At 34.9% G+C, this 18,504-nt stretch overlaps 1 protein-coding gene across 1 annotated transcript in view; it reads left to right on the plus strand.

Annotated features, from left to right (window-relative positions):
• GRIK5 (glutamate ionotropic receptor kainate type subunit 5) overlaps window positions 1-18,504 on the plus strand; it is a 387,182-nt gene that overhangs the window by 109,459 nt on the left and 259,219 nt on the right. Inside the window, exon 2 of the mRNA XM_053691035.1 lies at window positions 13,504-13,668. Within this exon, the coding sequence (XP_053547010.1) occupies window positions 13,504-13,668 (165 nt within the window). The remainder of the gene's footprint in view (window positions 1-13,503; window positions 13,669-18,504) is intronic.

An 18,504-nucleotide genomic window follows, 5' to 3' on the forward strand; every position in this document is an offset into this window, starting at 1 on the left:
TACCGCTAGAGAAAAAAGAGTTTACTTTTAACTTGTAATACCAGCACAAACCAACTAGCACAAAAATTAAAATCCTAGCGGATTTTCGCTATAGCGAAAACACAAAATACCGCTCCACTTGTAATCTAGCCCTAAATCAATGCTAGATAGAATGAAGCATTCAAAGTAAAGATTAGTCGGAGAATAACATGTAGATATGTTTTTTTTTTTTTATTTAATTAGCTGTTTAAACATTGACAAAATAAGTGTAAAGTTTTTTTTGTCTAAAAATCAATGGAAGCTGCCATGTTGTAACTTAGGTTACATTCTCTGCTTTCGCCAATTTGGAACAGTTATAAATAGGTCCCTAGAGTGTGCAGCCAAAGGCTGTGTGGAATATAACAGTGTTCTGCACTTCCATTTCTAACAGGAACTGAAAAGCTCACAATTTAAAAATGGAATTACAAGAAAAGGGGACAAAATAAATAATGAAAATATATTGCAGAGGTTTTTTTTACATATGATTTATCATTTTATATTACCATCTCAAGGTGTTTAATGTCCCTTTAATAACAACTTCCTTACTGTGAGCTGTATACTGACAAATTGCTTCATGTGCTTGTGACAGAAAACAACATTTTTGACTTACAGATAAACCTCATTCTTTACACCTAGAGTCACAATATATGAATGATTATCTTCTTATGTCAACTCTATCTATTTTTCCTCTTTGGTATTGTCTATACATTGTAACTGGATTCACCTGGAAATAAAAATGCCAATTCTCTTATAATTAAGCCTATAGCAGAGGTTCTTAAATTCTTAACATTTTTTGTGTGCCATAGATCTGTTGGCACTCTGGTGAAATCTATGGATCCCTTTTAAGAATAATGTTTTTAAACATACAGCCTATACACCTATCTGTGTTACTAAAGGCCGCCCTACTCGTTTGATCTGTTTATTTTTGCAAAACTTGAACAAACAATGAAAATGGTTGACCTAATAATTAAGCAACAAACAACTGTAGACAGAAATTACAAGTAGCACCCTAATGATAGCGTGTGACGCGATACAGAATATTACTGAACCACGCTACCATTAGTGTGCAACTTAATATTGCAAGTGCATGGCAAAGTGAGTTAACCAGAGAAGGGTTAATCATGGACGACTTTGCTCGAGCGCAACTTAAACTTTCAATAGATATTGTGAATGCGCTAAATTGGAACTTATATTACAAGTTGAAAGTTACATATATTACAAGTTTTCTGTGTTAAATGTTAAAAAAAAAAAAAAAAAAAAAGATATGTATCAAATTCACTTTTTTTTTGGTGGGGGAGGCTCTTCTTAGATTCTTGCACCCGGGCCCTGTAATTTCTAGTTATGCCTCTGGCCACAACTGTGCTAAAATATTTAATGCAACTTAAGACCTGAAGTAATCTGTAAAGAATAAACAAAAAAAGTTGCACAAAACATACAAAACACACATATATATATAAAGTATTAAACACATATATACATGTTTTTAATAAAAATATATATTTTAAATATATTTATATTTATATACAAATAGCAAAGGAAAGAATGTGCCTGAGTCCAATGGGATAATAAGTCCAGACTTTAAAGTCTTAAATGCCACAGCAGCTTATGCCCAAAGAACCCTATGTGTAGAGTATTTATAATCTAGTAAATACACTATGTGCATGAACAGTCTCTCTGCCAAACAGTGGGTCAAGGCAAAGAATGCAATCTGTTTGTATAAATATCCCATACAAATTCCAGGGAGATAATACTTTCAGACACTACCGGTATGGGTACTGAATAGTGTGTGTATATATACAACAATATAACTGTGTGACTATACCCATACCGGTCCTGGTGTCCTATTGGGCCGTCTACAATCAACTTAGATAACGCTGTCAGCATATTCCGGGTGCAACCTCTCCCCTGATCATTTGTTAGAGCTGCTGCGTCTATCCAAGACGATACATAGCAAACGTCCACGTGATCCGCTTGTCCAATCAGGGAAAAGTTTTGGCTTAGCAGCTCCAATGGACTGTCTGCTTCCTCCGATCTGAACACACGGAATCTTAGCTGTCAAAGCTTTGCTGGGGCTAAAGGAGCGATATAAAAACTGGTGCACTGCCTCTGTCAATCCTGGAGATAATCAGGACCGTCTTTAACACAGGGCAAAAGGGGCAGTTGCCCTGGGCCCAGTCTTTGTTGAGGGGCCCAAGAGTCCTAAAAAAAAAAAAAAAAAAAATTTTTTAGATGTGCACTGTGCAGCACTGGATGCTAAGCCCTAACTAGGCATCCAGTCAATCCAACTGCATCAGAAAAGGTCCTGCTGGGGTTACCACTGTTACCAGATAACTGCTCTGGTGGTGGGGATTGTTTCTGGGTAGGGCTCACTATAGGCGCATGCAGCAGAAAGCTGGAGTGGCAGGCACGTGAGGATTTGAGCATCTGTGCAGCTGCACACACTGCTCTCTTTAGTCTTGAGGCTGTGTGACTCGTCTGTATCCATGCAGCCTTGGGCAGACAGCATCCAGTCTGCTGGTCCCCTTAGCCCTGCTCTTTCTGCTGTGGCTCTAAGATCAACTAACTGAAGTTTGTAAGGAAAACAGTGCTTTGTAGAAAGGTGTCAGTGGGAAGAATAAGTGAGTGTACACATGCCCCTCCCCCATGCAGCATTGTCTAGTGCAGGATGAGAGGGAACTTGTTCCTAGCAAAGTAGTGACATGTGCTGCTGTGGCTGATGTATAGTGTCATGCTGATACTTCACACATTAAGGTAAGGTTTATTTTTATAGTTTTTATTTCTCTCTGTTTCAGATTTTACAGCTTCCCATAGTAGTTCTACTGTTCCAGTCAGTAAACTTATATCTGTCTGCACCTCTATGCTTCCACCTCAGTCTTTACCTTGCTTTGCTCCTGTTGGCTGCCCTAAATCTCTTTAACCAGCTAACCTCACACCAGAATCACATTCAAAAGCATATTAAATTAATCCAGAGTGGAGGAATTTATATATTTATTTACTAGTTATTAGTACTGCTTAGGTCCAGTTTCACATATTGCAATTTTTTTTTAATGATTAGCCCAGCAGTGGATGATCCACTGCTGGGCTAATGATTTAAAAAAATATATAAAATAAATTGATTTAGTTGTTTTTTGGGATGTTGGGGTGGAGAGCGAAATTGCATGGTGGGGGGGGGGGGGCAAGAAAATGTTTGCCCAGGGTCCAGTCAGTATTAAAGACGGCCCTGGAGATAATGTGTAGTTCAAATGAAAGAGGTGCGCCGCAGAGGCTGTCGTCAAGTTTAAAAATCCAATATTTATTAGTTACAAAAAGTAAAAAAGAGAACATGTAAAGGTACCAACTGTGTAATCAGAGAGATTCACAGCAACAAAATTTCGTTTATAGGTGTAAATATGTAAATATGCGTACATGCGCTTCATAAGAGATTTATAATATTTAAAGATACCCACAAAAAAAAGTGATGGAAAAAAAAATCTGATTTCTGTTGGTGACAAGTCACAGGTACTGCTATCATTACTGTGGTTTGTTACCTGCATTCATCATTGAAGCAAAAGCTATATTTCTGTTAGTGTTTAGTGAAAATAAAGGTGTCTTTTTGTTCTGATCCAAGTCTCTTGGAAATCTGTTCTGGGGTATATAGGAATCCTTACAAACACATTCTTTGATAACCATTTTGTCTGTAGCACAATCAGATGCCATGTAAATAGTAGAAAACTCAATACAAAGGTTTTTATCAAAATAGTAATCATTAATTATCAGTAGGCTAAAAAAACAACTAAAAATAAACCATTATTCAATTAGTTGAGCTACAATAATCTGAAAACATAAACTTTTATGGTTTTGACAGAACATGCAATTAAAAAAACCTCCCAATTTATTTCTGTTATCAAATATGCTCCTTTCTCTTGGCATCATTTGTTGAAGAGTAAACCTAAAAAGGCTTATAGGAGTTTAGGAGTATACTGTACATGTGTCTTAAACTCTTTATGGCAGCCATATTTTCAACACTAACTGCCATAAAGACATATGCATGCTCCTGATCCTACCTAGGTTAATCTTCAACAAAGGATAGTAAGAGAATGAAACAAATGTAAAACCATTAGTAAATTGGAAAGTTTTTTTTTAATTATATGATCTGCCTGAGTCCTAAAAGTTTAAAGGGCCATAATTATAGTCAAAAAATTACATGCTTTAGGCCTCCAGAGAACTGCTGATTCCAAGCGGAAACTGCCTCTGACTCAATCTGCAGCGCTAGTCACACAGATGAGCTGTGGCACTTTCCATTTAGGACCAGCAGTGCTCTGCGTGTGTTAAATGCATAGAGGTGCAGGGTTCTCAAGACGAACATGATTACTTTAGAGACCATCCTGGAGTCATTTGATGATCACCAAACTACTTTAGAAGTCATTTGCACATCATCAGACATTATCAGACTTGTAAAGTCTTCAGCTAAGGTAAAAAATTCTGAGTGATGACTTCAGAATGATTAGCAGATTACCTTACTGATTAATTTACAAGCATGAAAAGACAGTGAATGACCCTAGAGTCCTCTCATTTAAATATTTCGGCCTGTGGGCATACTTCACAATGGCTTCTGATGGACTAGTCTGGAGTGATCGATTACTTCAGAATGACTCCAGGAAGATCATCTTTTTTTGACTAGGGTTGCTAGTCTTGAATTTAGATGCACTAAAGAATTAGAGCTTGTCATTTTTCAACTATAATGGCCCTTAAGTTTTGACTTTACTGTCCTTTGTAAATTTGTTTCAGATCATTTTGAAGCCACTGTGCTAACCATTACCTACTTAGTCTAAAATTATGCAAAGGTAGTGGATAAATGCATCTAAGAATTAACACGGTTACTAGGCCTTCCGTTTATTATTTGTGTGGAGCAGATAAAAGTTATCTATTAGAGCAGAAGGCTTTTGTCGCTTCCCCCTTTCAGCTTGGTCTTTTTTCAAATAAAAATAATGTAAACAGTGTGCTGGGCCATAAGATATAAGCATATGACTTGTCTCTGGACTGCCAGCCCATATGTTTTGTGAAAGCTACAAAAGGCCAAAGTTTAATCCACAATCAAAATTGCTGTGGAGAATATAAAGTCCCATTCAATAATATTATCAAAATACATTGTGGCTGTTTATTTATATCAGTGTATAAATTAATTACCTCTTCTCCAAATTGGCTGCGGAAAAGGACTACTTTGAAATCACAAAACCTTGTGAATTTTGCTAACAAAATGACAGCATTTAACACACACGTTTTCACACAATTATTTTGCAGTGCAGTGCTTAATTGCTGAATTGTACTATAAATATATACAGTATATAACAAAGTGCTTTGATGTACTTTTAAAGGGATAGTAAATTCCAAATTAAACGTTCATAATTCATATAGGGCATGTGATTTTAAACAACTTTCTAATTTACTTTATTCATCAAATTTGCTTTGATATCTTGGTATTCTTAGTTGATAGCTAAACCTAAGTAGGCTCATATGCTAATTTCTAAGCCCTTGAAGGCTGCCTCTTATCCGAATGCATTTGACAGTTTTTCAGAACTAGAGGGCGTTAGTTCATGTGTTTCATATAAATAACATTGTGCTTATGCACGTGGAGTTATTTAAGAGTCAGCACTAATTGCCTGAAATGCAAGTCTGTCAAAAGATCTGAGATAAGGAGACTGTCTGCAGAAGCTTAGATACAAGGTAATTATAGAGGTGAAAAAAATCAAATTTTGAGTGTTTACTATCACTTTAAATATAACTAGGGAAGTCTTTACACATTCCCAAAGCATCTTTCAGTTTATTTACAGTGTTTGTGCCAATGGGTTATGTCTGGCATATACTCCAATAGCTGCCATTGTTTCCAGCAAATTTCCAGGTACAAACTGATCCAGCAAAGTCATATTTGATGTGTATCCAATATTCTCTCTGTAGCACTACCAATCATTACCAATGCCATATACTGAACAATTTAAGTAGCTGTGGGACATCTAACATCTCTTGCTTTTGTGAAAATAGTGCTTTGTGCCACGCTCCCTAGAGACTAAAAGCAAAATCTGTAACCTAGGTTTTCAGAATGCTACAGAGTGCCTAAACCAGCTATTTAATACGCAGCATTTGCAAGTGAATTCACAATTTTTATACAAAAGCAAGCAATGTTTAATGTCCTTATAATATGGTGATAGTTAAACACAAATTAAGTTTTCACATTTTTTAAATAGATTATCTAAGATAAATAAGATTTGACAGCTTTTGTAGACATTTTTTTTCATTGATGCACATGATAATATTCGTGGATAACTTTCGCTAGATTTAGTCACAAATATTTTAGACATATGGAAAATATGCTAAACTAAATGTGAGCAGAATTAGAATGAGCAAAGAAAACGTTTAAAGGGACAGTGTACTGTAAAACTGGTTTCCCCGTATATCTGGATTTGCTATTTGATACCACAACCTATCAAAACAGGCTAAGCTTGCAGACTGATGAGACATCTTGATCTTATTACATAGCTTGTCAATAGCCAACACTTAAGTATAGAAACTTTCAATATAGCTAGGGATACTACAGACAAAATCAGCTATTTCAAATGCGGATATAAAGGCAAATTAGCTATTTGTAAACTATTTAATTACACTCCAGGAGGTAAAATGAATCAATGGGAACAAATTAAAGGGTAGAAAAGTTTAGGGTAAACGGTTTCTTTAAAAGTACATGTGTTCAAATGTGCTATAAGACCAGTCACTAAAACCTCAATTGTGAGAGGAAAAGACCGTAGTATGTGTAGTAAACGTTTCTCTAATTATATATGCTAATTAGCATGGCCAGTATTTTTTTTCCAAGATTTCAATTTTCCAAGATTCAATATTAGGTATTAAATTAGGGGATTTAGCCCTTCCACTTAATTTGCAGGTAAACAATCATTCAGGCTAATTGATCTTTGTTAGTTCAAGAGTTTATTATGCTCGATCTAACAAGTGAAATCTGGTATTAACAATTATTTGGTGGAGGGCTAACCCGTCATCAGCTCCCCATAACAAAAAAAATGGATGAAAAATGATTTAATTTGATAGATATTTGTGATATCAGGTATGATCAATCAGTTGTTTTGTTAGCTATAACATATTTGCAGAAATATTAGGTATTAGATTAGGGGGGCTAGTTCCCAAATTAAAGTTTCAGACCCAAAAATCATTCAGGCTGATATATCTTTGTTTGATCAGGTAATATCAAGTGTTTATAACAATAGATCTAACTTGCAAAATGTGGTATTAATAATAATAGGAGCTTCTATGTATTCATTATGCAGTGCCAGCCCCCTATAACAAAAAATTGCTAAAAAGTTAAATAACTTAAAAGCTTTTTGTTAGATCAGGAATGATCAGTCAGTTGTTTTGTTAGATCTAACATAATTACAGAGATGTTAGGTATTAAATTAGGGGGTTTAGTCTCCCGGCTTCATATTTTTGAAGTACAAAAACATTCAGGTTAGTAGATCTTTGTTAGATCAGGTTAGGTCAAATGTTTATTATGTTACATCTAGCAACCAAAATCTGGTATTAACAATTATTTGGTAGGGGGGCTAACTCTTCATAAGTCCTTTTAAAAACAAAAAAATCACAGAAAATGCCAAAGATATTTAGTAGATCAGGTACGATCAGTCAGTTGTTTTGTAAGATCTAACATAATTGCAGTGATATTAGGTATTAAATTATGGGGGTATAGATAGTCCCCCAAATCATAATTTCAGACAAAAATAATAATAATTCAGGCAGATAGAACTATGTTAGATCAGGTTAGTACATGTTTATAACATTATATCTAACTTGCAAAAAATTGTATTAATAATCATTTAATGGGAGCTTTATGTATTCAATATTGGGTTCCAGTCCCGTAACACAAAATGGACAAAAAGTTCTATAATTTAATAGATATAAAGTAATATAATAGATATATACATTTATATAATTTAATAGATATAAAGTAATATAATAGATATATACAGATATATAATTTAATAGATATAAAGTAAATAATAGATATATACAGATATATAATTTAATAGATATAAAGTAATATAATAGATATATACAGATATATAATTTAATAGATATAAAGTAATATAATAGATATATACAGTTATATTATTTAATAGATATTTGTTAGATCAGGTATGGATCAATCAGTTTTGTCAGATCTGACATAACTACAGAGGTATTAAATTAGGGGGTCTAGCCCTCGCACTTAAACATTTCAGGCTAATAGATCTTTGTTAGATCAAGTGCTCATTATGTTAGGTCTAACATGCAAAATGCAGTATTAATAAATCATATTGTGGGAGCTGATATGTATTCAAATGGAGTGCCAGCCCCTCATCAAAAACAATTGGACTAAAAGCTGGTGCAATGCCGCCCCCTGCAGACTGTGGTGATTCCTGTCTGCCTCATCAGAGCAGGTAGACAGGGTTATGGCGCAGCGGTCTTTGTGACCGCTGCTTCATAACTGCTGTTTCTGGCGAGTCTGAAACACGGCCCTTCAAGCTCCATTCGGAACTTGATAAATGGGCCTCATAGGCTCCCACAATATGATTATTATCACCTTTTTCGTGTTAGACCTTTGTTACATAAATTTAGATCATGTGTTATTATGTTAGATCTATCAGCCTGAATGATTTTTTGTCTCACATTTTTAATTTTTACCAAATATCTAATTATATTAGATATAACAAAACAACTGACCAATCATATCTGACCTACTAAACAGCTATCAAATTAAATACATTTTGTCCGGTTTATTTAAGGGGTACTGATGACTGGTTAGCCCACACCAAATAATTGTTAATAGCAGCTTTTGCTTGTTAGATCTAACATGATAAACACTTGATACATTTGTTTGTTATGCAGACCTGGCATCCCATATTGAATACATAGAGGCTCTCGCTATATGATTATTAACACCACCTTTTGCAAGATAGATCTAACATTATAAACACTGGATCTAACCTGATCTGACAAAAGTCTATCAGCCTGAATGTTTTTTTTTTGTGTGAAGTTTTAATTTGGGGGGCTAGCCCCCCTTATCTAATACCCAATATCTCTGTAATTATGTTAGATCTAGCAAAACAACTGACTGATCACTTGATACTTGATCTAAATAATATCAAATTAAATATTTTTTGTCCATTTTTATTGTTAAACTTTCTAATTTACTCGTATTATCATTTTTTCTTCGTTCTCTTGGTATCGTTATTTGAAAAGCAGAAATGAAAGCTAAGGAGCCGGCCCATTTTAGATTCAGCACATGGGTAGCGCTTGCTGATTGGTTGCAAAATGTAGCCACCAATTAGCAAGCGCTATCCAGGGTTCTGAACCAAAAATGGGCCAGCTCCTAAAATGTCATTCCTTCTTTTTCAAATAAAAATACCAAGAGAATGAAGAAAAATTGATAATATGAGTAAATTAGAAAGTTGCTTAAAATTGCCTGCTCTATCTGAATCATAATATAAAAAATGTGGGTTTAGTATCCCTTTAAGGGGAGCTGATGACAGGTTAGCCCCCACCAAATAATTCTTAATGTTGACATGTCTAACATAATAAACACTTGATCTAACAAAGATCTATTAGCCTGAAGGATTTTTTACCTGTATTTTTAAATGAGGGGGTTATCCCTAATGTAATACCTAATATGTCTGAAGTTATGTTAGATCTAACAAAACAACTGACTAATCATACTCGATCTAATAAATATCTAATTTTTTGTTAAGGGGACAGTCTACAATAGAATTGTTATTGTTTTAAAATATAGATAATCCTTCAGCTGGTTTGTTTTTTACCAGATGTAATATGCTCCCACCACTTATAGTGCCTTTATTGCTGCAGAAGTATAACATAAGAATTCAACCTAAACTTCATTTTTATTATTACATGGCCAGTCTGACATTGGCTGTAGCGTACCAGTCGCAAGACACTGTTAGTTTGCATGCCAAATGTGGTTTAAACATAATGTTTTATTGATAAGATTGCATCTCTTTAGTTTCAACGCTAGAAAACAGGGAAAAATGGAGTGAAAGTTTTTTGTTTGTCTTTTCCCCTCCAAGCATTTTATTTCTATTTTCCCCTTCTATGTCCCTGAAATTGTGTATATGGGTATTGCACCTCTAATCTATCAGGAAAAGGCTCAGATTAATATCTATAATATGCTCTATTCTAAATGTGAAGTTTTCTATGAGTATGCTTAACGTTTAAGTGTGACATTCAGTACTTCTATATCCATATATGCATTTATCATAAGTTATTTGGGGACATTACACTTTGAGTACTGAGTGTTATTTTCTTTCAGTGTGGGCGTAGCCAGCGGCCGAGGCTCCACCTAAACAGTTAGTCAGTACAGTGATATAGCTGTCCTATAAGGTACAATTCTCTGTCCCCTTCCTTATACAAATGTTCCTCCTATCGCTCTTAGCTAATTTCTACTAAAAATACCGTTAGTTTCCATTATAATCTGAGTCACAGGGCACAGGTAGCAAACTAAGCGCAGTCTTTCATAGTTAGGAACATTTCTACTATAAAAATCCCATACTGGCTCCTACATCCCAATTAGAGATTAAAATTGACTGTGTCTTAATGACATATCTATTCCTTGTAATAGATGCGCACATATGCCCTTCCATGATAGTCCTAGATTATTGCTCATTAGTAAAGTCACATATCACTATGGGTAACTATGTACTTACCGTAGTATTCACGCAGGCTGGTCCTGCGTTATATACAGTCTTCCTCATCATAGTCCCAGAGCTAAGCTTTATAAGATGTGTCAGACCCATACAGTTAGACCTTTTTCCCCTGATATTTTGGATATGACATTGTCCCACTATGCACTGGTTCTTTGTTAAGTATTTATTGTTAACCCATATATGCTTCTCTTCATATAGCTAGGTTGCTGAGCCACCCTGAGGCATGTTTACTCTATATTATAAGAACGTAGCCTAAATTACTATACTCACCATACTCAGGTTACCACCTCCCCCCCCCCACATAATGTATCTCCTTGTTTAGGAGAGCTAACTACGCGGTCTCTCTTTTACTTGTACCGCATCTTCACTACTTTCTTTATGAATAGATCTCTTAAAACATTACTACAGCACTCATCTTCCCATGGATATATTGTCTTTAATGACAGATAGAAGGGATTAACCCTGGTTCTATTTGCATGTTTTTCTTTTGACATAATCCCTAACAGTGTGTTAATATAGAATAATAATCTTTAAAAAATATGAGGTAAACAAATCAAGATCCATGAGTGATCTCCTATTTAACAGTTAGCCTCCCATGTTGGTAAATCTCTCACTTAGCCAGGGGTCCAAGAGTGGCCCTTTTAAACAAGAGAGGAGGCTTAAACCATTATGGGCATGATTGTATTGTGCCTCTGAAAAACTTTTTTTACATTAGTTACCTTGTTGTTTTGTTAGTGGATATTACTGATGACGCTTATGGTCTTTCAACTGTATGATGAATCTTATACTGTGTTATTGTGATGGAACTTGTAAAATGTTTTACATATCTTGTTTATATGCCAAATTTTACCTCAATAAAAAATATTAAAAAAAAAATAAAAAATAAATAAAATATAGATAATCCCTTTATTACCCTTTCTTAGGGATGGGCGAATGTTTCTAAAAATTCAAAATTTAAAACGAATTTTGATACATTCGTTCATTCAAATCGAATTTCGAATGTTTATATAACATTCTTTTTTCGAATTTTCATTTTCGAATTTTTCAATAAAATTTTAAAATATTTCTTTGAATAATTGAATGTTAAGCTATGTACTCATTCAATTTCGAAATGTAATATTCGAATTTGAATGTGACATTCGAATTTGAATGTGACATTCGAATTTGAATGTAAGATTTAAATTCAAAATAGTATTTCTAGTTTACAACTGTGTTTAATAAATGTCACATTCAAATTCGAAATAGTATTTCTAGTCTAATACTGTGTATTTTAAATGTAATATTCGAATTCGAATGTCACATTTGAATTCTAAATAGTATTTCTAGTCTAATACTGTATTTTTAAATGTAATATTCGAATTTGAATGTGACATTCGAATGTCACATTCAAATTCAAATGCCACATTTAAATTTGAAATAGTATTTCTAGTTTACAACTGTGTTTAATAAATGTAATATTCGAATTCAAATGCTACATTCGAATTTGAATGTCACATTCGAATTCGAAATAGTATTTCTAGTCTAATACTGGGTTTTATAAATGTAATATTCGAATGTGACATTCGAATTCTAAATAGTATTTCTAGTCTACAATTGTGTTTTTATAAATGTAATATTTGAATTCGAATGTGACATTCAAAAACTGTAAATCACATTCGATAAATAGAATTTTTAAGAATATTTGTTCTTATCAACATTCTATTATATAAATCGAATTTCTACAATAACATTCGTTCTAACATTCAAATTCGAATATAAACACATTCGGCCATCCCTACCCATTCCCCAGTTTTGCATAATTAACACTGTTATATTAATATACTTTTTACCTCTGTGATTACCTTGTATCTAAGCATCTTCTGACAGCCCCCTGATCACATGGCTATTAATTTATTATCTATTGACTTGCATTTTAGCCAATTAGTGCTGTGTTGTGTTGACTCTTGAATAACTCTACGGGCGTGAACACAATGTTATCTATATGGCCCACATGAACTAGCAGTCTTCTGTTGTGAAAAGCAAATAAAAAAGCATGTGATATGAGGCTGTCTGTAGTGCCTTAGAAACAGACAGAAATTTAGAGGTTTAAATGTTATAAAGAATATTAATATAAAAATGTTGGTTGCATAAAGCTGGCGAATGAGTAGTCATGGCATTATCTATCTTTTGTTAATACCACTTCTTGTATGCTATATCTAACGAAAACAACAATTGATCTAACCTGATCTAACTAATTGAATGAGGTTTGTTTTAAAATTTAGATTTGGGGGACTAACCATGCTGAGCTATCTATCTATCTATCTATCTATCTATCTATCTATCTATCTATCTATCCATCCATCTATCCATTTATCTATATGCAAAATCCTTATACAGAGCAGCATGTATATTATTACTATTGCTTACTACTTAGTTACCTTTGAGGGGCCCAAAAAAATGTTGCACCAGGGCCCTCTATTATGAAGGTTCTCTACTGTTGCCGGTGAGTGTGCAATATTGCTTTATAACTCTCTGTTTGCAATACACAGAGGACCCAATCCCTACCCTGCTTGCTATATGAAACATGTTGCTGTATTTTTGGCAGCATTTTCCCTTGCCTCTTGCAATGATGCCTTTTGTAAAGCTGTCATGCTCTGTCTTTTAAGATATAAAGCTCTCTCTTGTAACAGAACTATGTCCATTGTACTGACAACCTTGCCTTTCTTCTATCTCCTGTAATGTGGTTTCCTTGTCTCTGTCTCTTTCCTCACAGCTGCAATCCTTGATGATCAGACTGTGTGTGGCCGCGGTGAGAGGTTGGCATTAGCACTCGCTCGAGAACATATCAACAGCCACACACAGGGAGCTTCCAGTGGACGGGTTGAAGTGGAAATCTTTGAACTGCAAAAAGATAGTCAGTACGAGACTACCGACACAAGTGAGTTCTGGATAAGGGAATTCCTTGAAATGAGTCCTTCCTTGCTGCCGATCACCTCTTGATTTTTGGGTGGCCTAGGGCAGTGTTTTTCAACCAGTGTGCCGTGGCACACTAGTGTGCCGTGAGAGATCCTCAGGTGTGCCACGGCAGACTGACAACAGTGTGACATATTTTTTAAACTTTGCTTGTTTTTTACTCCCAGTGCAGGGGTAGTTTGTAGGAGGCATGGCATAACAGCACAATACATACAGTATGTGTTTTTTGTTTGTATGTGTATATATATATGCTGTATTAGGCTACAATGTGTGATTTTTTTTAAATTTTGGGATGGTGGTGTGCCACAGGATTTTTTAATGTAAAAAAGTGTGCCACGGCAAAAAAAAAGGTTAAAAATCACTGGCCTAGGGTTTCCTCCCAGCCTGCATTTTACTAACAAGGCTGGTATTTGTAATGTTCAGGTCAATATAGATAAAAAAGGAATACATATAGAAATAAAGGTCCTGTCAAGCTGAAACTTCTGTGTTCGTTGGATTCTAATTATAAACAAATAATCCTTTAAAATCAGTCTTAGCCTCTTTAGTTTCTGAGTTATGCTGTGTAATCATTTATGCAAATTTATGCTAATGAGATGAGCAGTATCTTTTCCCGAAAAATGTGGCAACCCAACCCCCTAGTCTCAGACATTTTTTTTTTATTTTGTATCTAAAACAGGATCAAGCTCGTAACTGCAAGAACTCATGGCATTCTCTGGCTATTTTGTTTCAGTCTGTTTTAGGGCAATCACTGCAGATAATCAAGGCAAGCACAAATTGCGCTGGATTTCTTTTTAACTGAGGGTCAGCTGTCTGACTATATTATACGAAGGGGACTCAAATAGTTCTGGCTTTCTGTGAAGCATAGTTCCATCCCCTGTCGACATATATTTAGGGCAGGCTCAGGAACAGAACATAGCATAGAATGTTTTGCTGGCTGCAGAAAACTGGAGAGAGGCTCAGTCAGTACTGAATAATAATAAAGACTGGCTAATAATAATAATAATAATACTAAATAAATAGATGTATAATTTATATATACAGGGTATACAATTAAATGTAAAATGCATTGTTGTAAGCGACATGAACATTTAAGTAGAAGATTAGTTTAAAATATATATCCCAAAATATGTTATTTATTCATCGTCCCTTGTCTATAACGGTTTTGCTTTCTCATCTTGTCCTTGCAAATATCTTTTGTTGTTTTCACAGGTTTAGAATATTCAGTGTTAAATTTAATTTGGTAGGAATGTTCATTGACATCAGACAAGAGTTTCCATGGCAATGAAAGTGGTACAGGCTTGAGGCCTCCTCTGTGAGAACTGTGAAATCACTTACTGTGACACTGTGTTTTTATTCCTCATACACTGAATATTATTGAAGTCAAGACTGGCCTGTAAATTAGAAGATGACCTCATATTCATGTTAAGCTCTGAAAATATGTATGATCCACAAACACACACCCATATACAGTACTATCTATCTATCTATCTATCTATCTATCTATCTATCGTCGGTCTGTGTCTGTCTAATCTATTTATCTATCGGCTGGTTTCTCTAAGGGTGCTATTCAAATATGAATATAATTCCAGTATTATTCCAATATAAATGAGTTTATAAAGTTCCTTAAAGGGACAGTCTACACCAGAATTTTTATTGTTTAAAAACATGGATAATCCCTTTATTACCCATTCCCTAGTTTTGCATAACCAATACAATTATATTAATACACGTTTTACCTCTGTGATTACCTAGTATCTAAGCATCTGCCGACTGCCTCCATATCTCAGGGCTTTTGACAGACATGCAGTTTTAGCCAATCAGTGCAGACTCCTAAATAACTCCAGGGGAGTGAGCACAATGTTATCTATATGACACACATGAACTAGTACTGTCTAACTGTGAAAAACTTTCAAAACTCTCTCAGCTAAGAGGCGGGTTTCAACGGTTTAGAAATCGGTTTGAGCCTAGCTAGGTTTAGCTTTTCAAAAATACCACCAAGCAAATTTAATGATTAAAGTAAATTGGAAAGCTGTTTAAAATTTTGTGGAAGTTTAATTTTGACTAGACTGTCCCTTTAAGCTATTTTTTACACAGTGAAAGCTATAAAATAGGCTTCCGTTACAGTACATAATCTTGTCACATACTTTCTTTGTACTGATAAACATACCCCACAACATTTTTCAGAGGCTTTTCAGGACTGAGAGGTGAGGAGAACTTTTTGGGGACAACAGGTGTTTTGTGGGTGAAACTGTGACTGGAGGGTCAGGATCACATTTATGCCATAGATGGAGCTGGGTGTGTCATGGGCGAGATCGGGTGAGCCCCTGAGTTTGCTCTAGTGGGGCCGAACTACTAACCTATGACAATCCTGCAATATGTTGGGCAGGAGCTCTGGATAACTATTCTCTGCACTATTACAAATGAATACATCAGTTTTTACATGACTTTTTAAAAACAATTGAATTCTAAATTTCTTTAAACTTAGTTTTCCACTGCGCATCTTTGTTTTATGCACAGCTTTTTTTGTGGGGGGCCGCCAGTCTTGTGCACGCTCAGTTCATATATTAACAAAAACAAAGATTTTATGGTTTCAATAAAATAAAATCACAATTTTAAACTTTGAATCATGTTCATTAATAATATATGGTCATCAGCATGTTTGATCATAATTGCAGTCAGGTGTGGATATCATAAAATTGCTAATTAAAGGTAACACAAAATTATCGTAACATCTTGTCATGATTTAATTAACTTGGTAAAAATAGAAACAACTACATTCAGATAACACAAGGCAGTCACTAGTAATAGTTTCCCCCTTTGTGTTTATCGTTTGATTTCTTGTTTGCCTATTACATTTTTCTTCCAGAGGTTTTTACATTTTTTGCACAATCTGAAATTAAAGGGACAGTATACAACAAGTTTCATATAACTGCATGTAATAGAAAGTACTATAAAGAAGAAAATACACAGATACTGATCTAAAAATCTAGTATAAAACCTTTTAAAAACTTACTTAGAAGCTCCCAGTTTAGCACTGTTGATGAGGTTAGGCTTGGACACCCAGTGAAAGGGGCTGGGAAAGCAGAAAGAGCAGACACTCCCCCTTTCATATGAAAAGTCAGATTACACAAACAGGAGCAAGCAGAAATCTGTAGACATCAGTCTAAATCTGATACATTGAGGCTTGGCTAAGACTCTCAAAATCAGCTCAATGTTATTTAAAAACCCCCAAAAAACTGTAGATTGTTACAAAAATGTATAAATGGATCATCTACAAAACATTTATGCAAAGAAAAATCGAGTGCACAATGTCCCTTTAAGTTATATAAATGTTTTGGATTAATTGGATACCTAACTCAGATGAACTAATTAATTTTAACAGATGCAGTTAAAACAAATTGTAATAGACCTATCTATCTGTCCTTCTGTCTACCTGTCCATCTGTATTTCTTTATTCAGCCATTATATCTAATTTATGCATGTTTTAATTATATTTCCTTTAAAACCTCAGTGTTTCTTTTTCTTAACAGTAATTATTTAACTTTCATATCTGATATACAAAAGAATTGTATTTTTATAAATATAGCCACCAGTATTGCATAGCAGGAATAAAAAACTTTTCTTTCTTTCATGTAATTGGCAAGAGTCCATGAGCTAGTGACGTATGGGATATACAATCCTACCAGGAGGGGCAAAGTTTCCCAAACCTCAAAATGCCTATAAATACACTCCTTACCACACCCACAATTAAGTTTTACAAACTTTGCCTCCTATGGAGGTGGTGAAGTAAGTTTGTGCTAAGATTTCTACGTTGATATGCACTTCTCAGCTTTTTCTTCTGTTAAGTGTGATCAGTCCACGGGTCATCATTACTTCTGGGATATTACTCCTCCCCAACAGGAAGTGCAAGAGGATTCACCCAGCAGAGCTGCATATAGCTCCTCCCCTCTACGTCACTCCCAGTCATTCTCTTGCACCCAATGACTAGATAGGATGTGTGAGAGGACTATGGTGATTATACTTAGTTTTATATCTTCAATCAAAAGTTTGTTATTTTAAAATAGCACCGGAGTGTGTTATTACCTCTCTGGCAGAGTGTGAAGAAGAATCTACCAGAGTTTTGCTATGATTTTAGCCGGAGTAGTTAAGATCATATTGCTGTTCTCGGCCATCTGAGGAGTGAGGTAAACTTCAGATCAGGGGACAGCGGGCAGATGAATCTGCATAGAGGTATGTAGCAGTTTTTATTTTCTGACAATGGAATTGATGAGAAAATCCTGCCATACCGATATAATGTCATGTATGTATACTTTACACTTCAGTATTCTGGGGAATGGTACTTCACTAGAATTACACTGTAAGAAATACATAAAGCTGTTTAATAACTAGAGATTATGTTTAACGTTTTTGCTGGAATGTAAAATCGTTTTTATTTGCTGAGGTACTGTGTGAATAAATGTTTGGGCACTATTTTTCCACTTGGCAGTTGCTTAATCTGTTTTTCTGACAGTTTCTGTTCTCCCTCACTGCTGTGTGTGAGGGGGAGGGGCCGTTTTTTGGCGCTTTTACTATGCATCAAATATTTCAGTCAGCAACTCATTGTATTCCCTGCATGATCCGGTTCATCTCTACAGAGCTCAGGGGTCTTCAAAACTTATTTTGAGGGAGGTAATTTCTCTCAGCAGAGCTGTGAGAATTATAGTTTGACTGAGATAAAAAACGTTTATTCTGTAATTTGTTTCCTGCTTTCAGAATTTGTTATCTTTGCTAATGGGATTAAACCTTTGCTAAAGTTGTGTTG

Source organism: Bombina bombina, chromosome 8, assembly GCF_027579735.1.
Source record: "Bombina bombina isolate aBomBom1 chromosome 8, aBomBom1.pri, whole genome shotgun sequence".
NCBI lineage: Eukaryota > Metazoa > Chordata > Amphibia > Anura > Bombinatoridae > Bombina > Bombina bombina.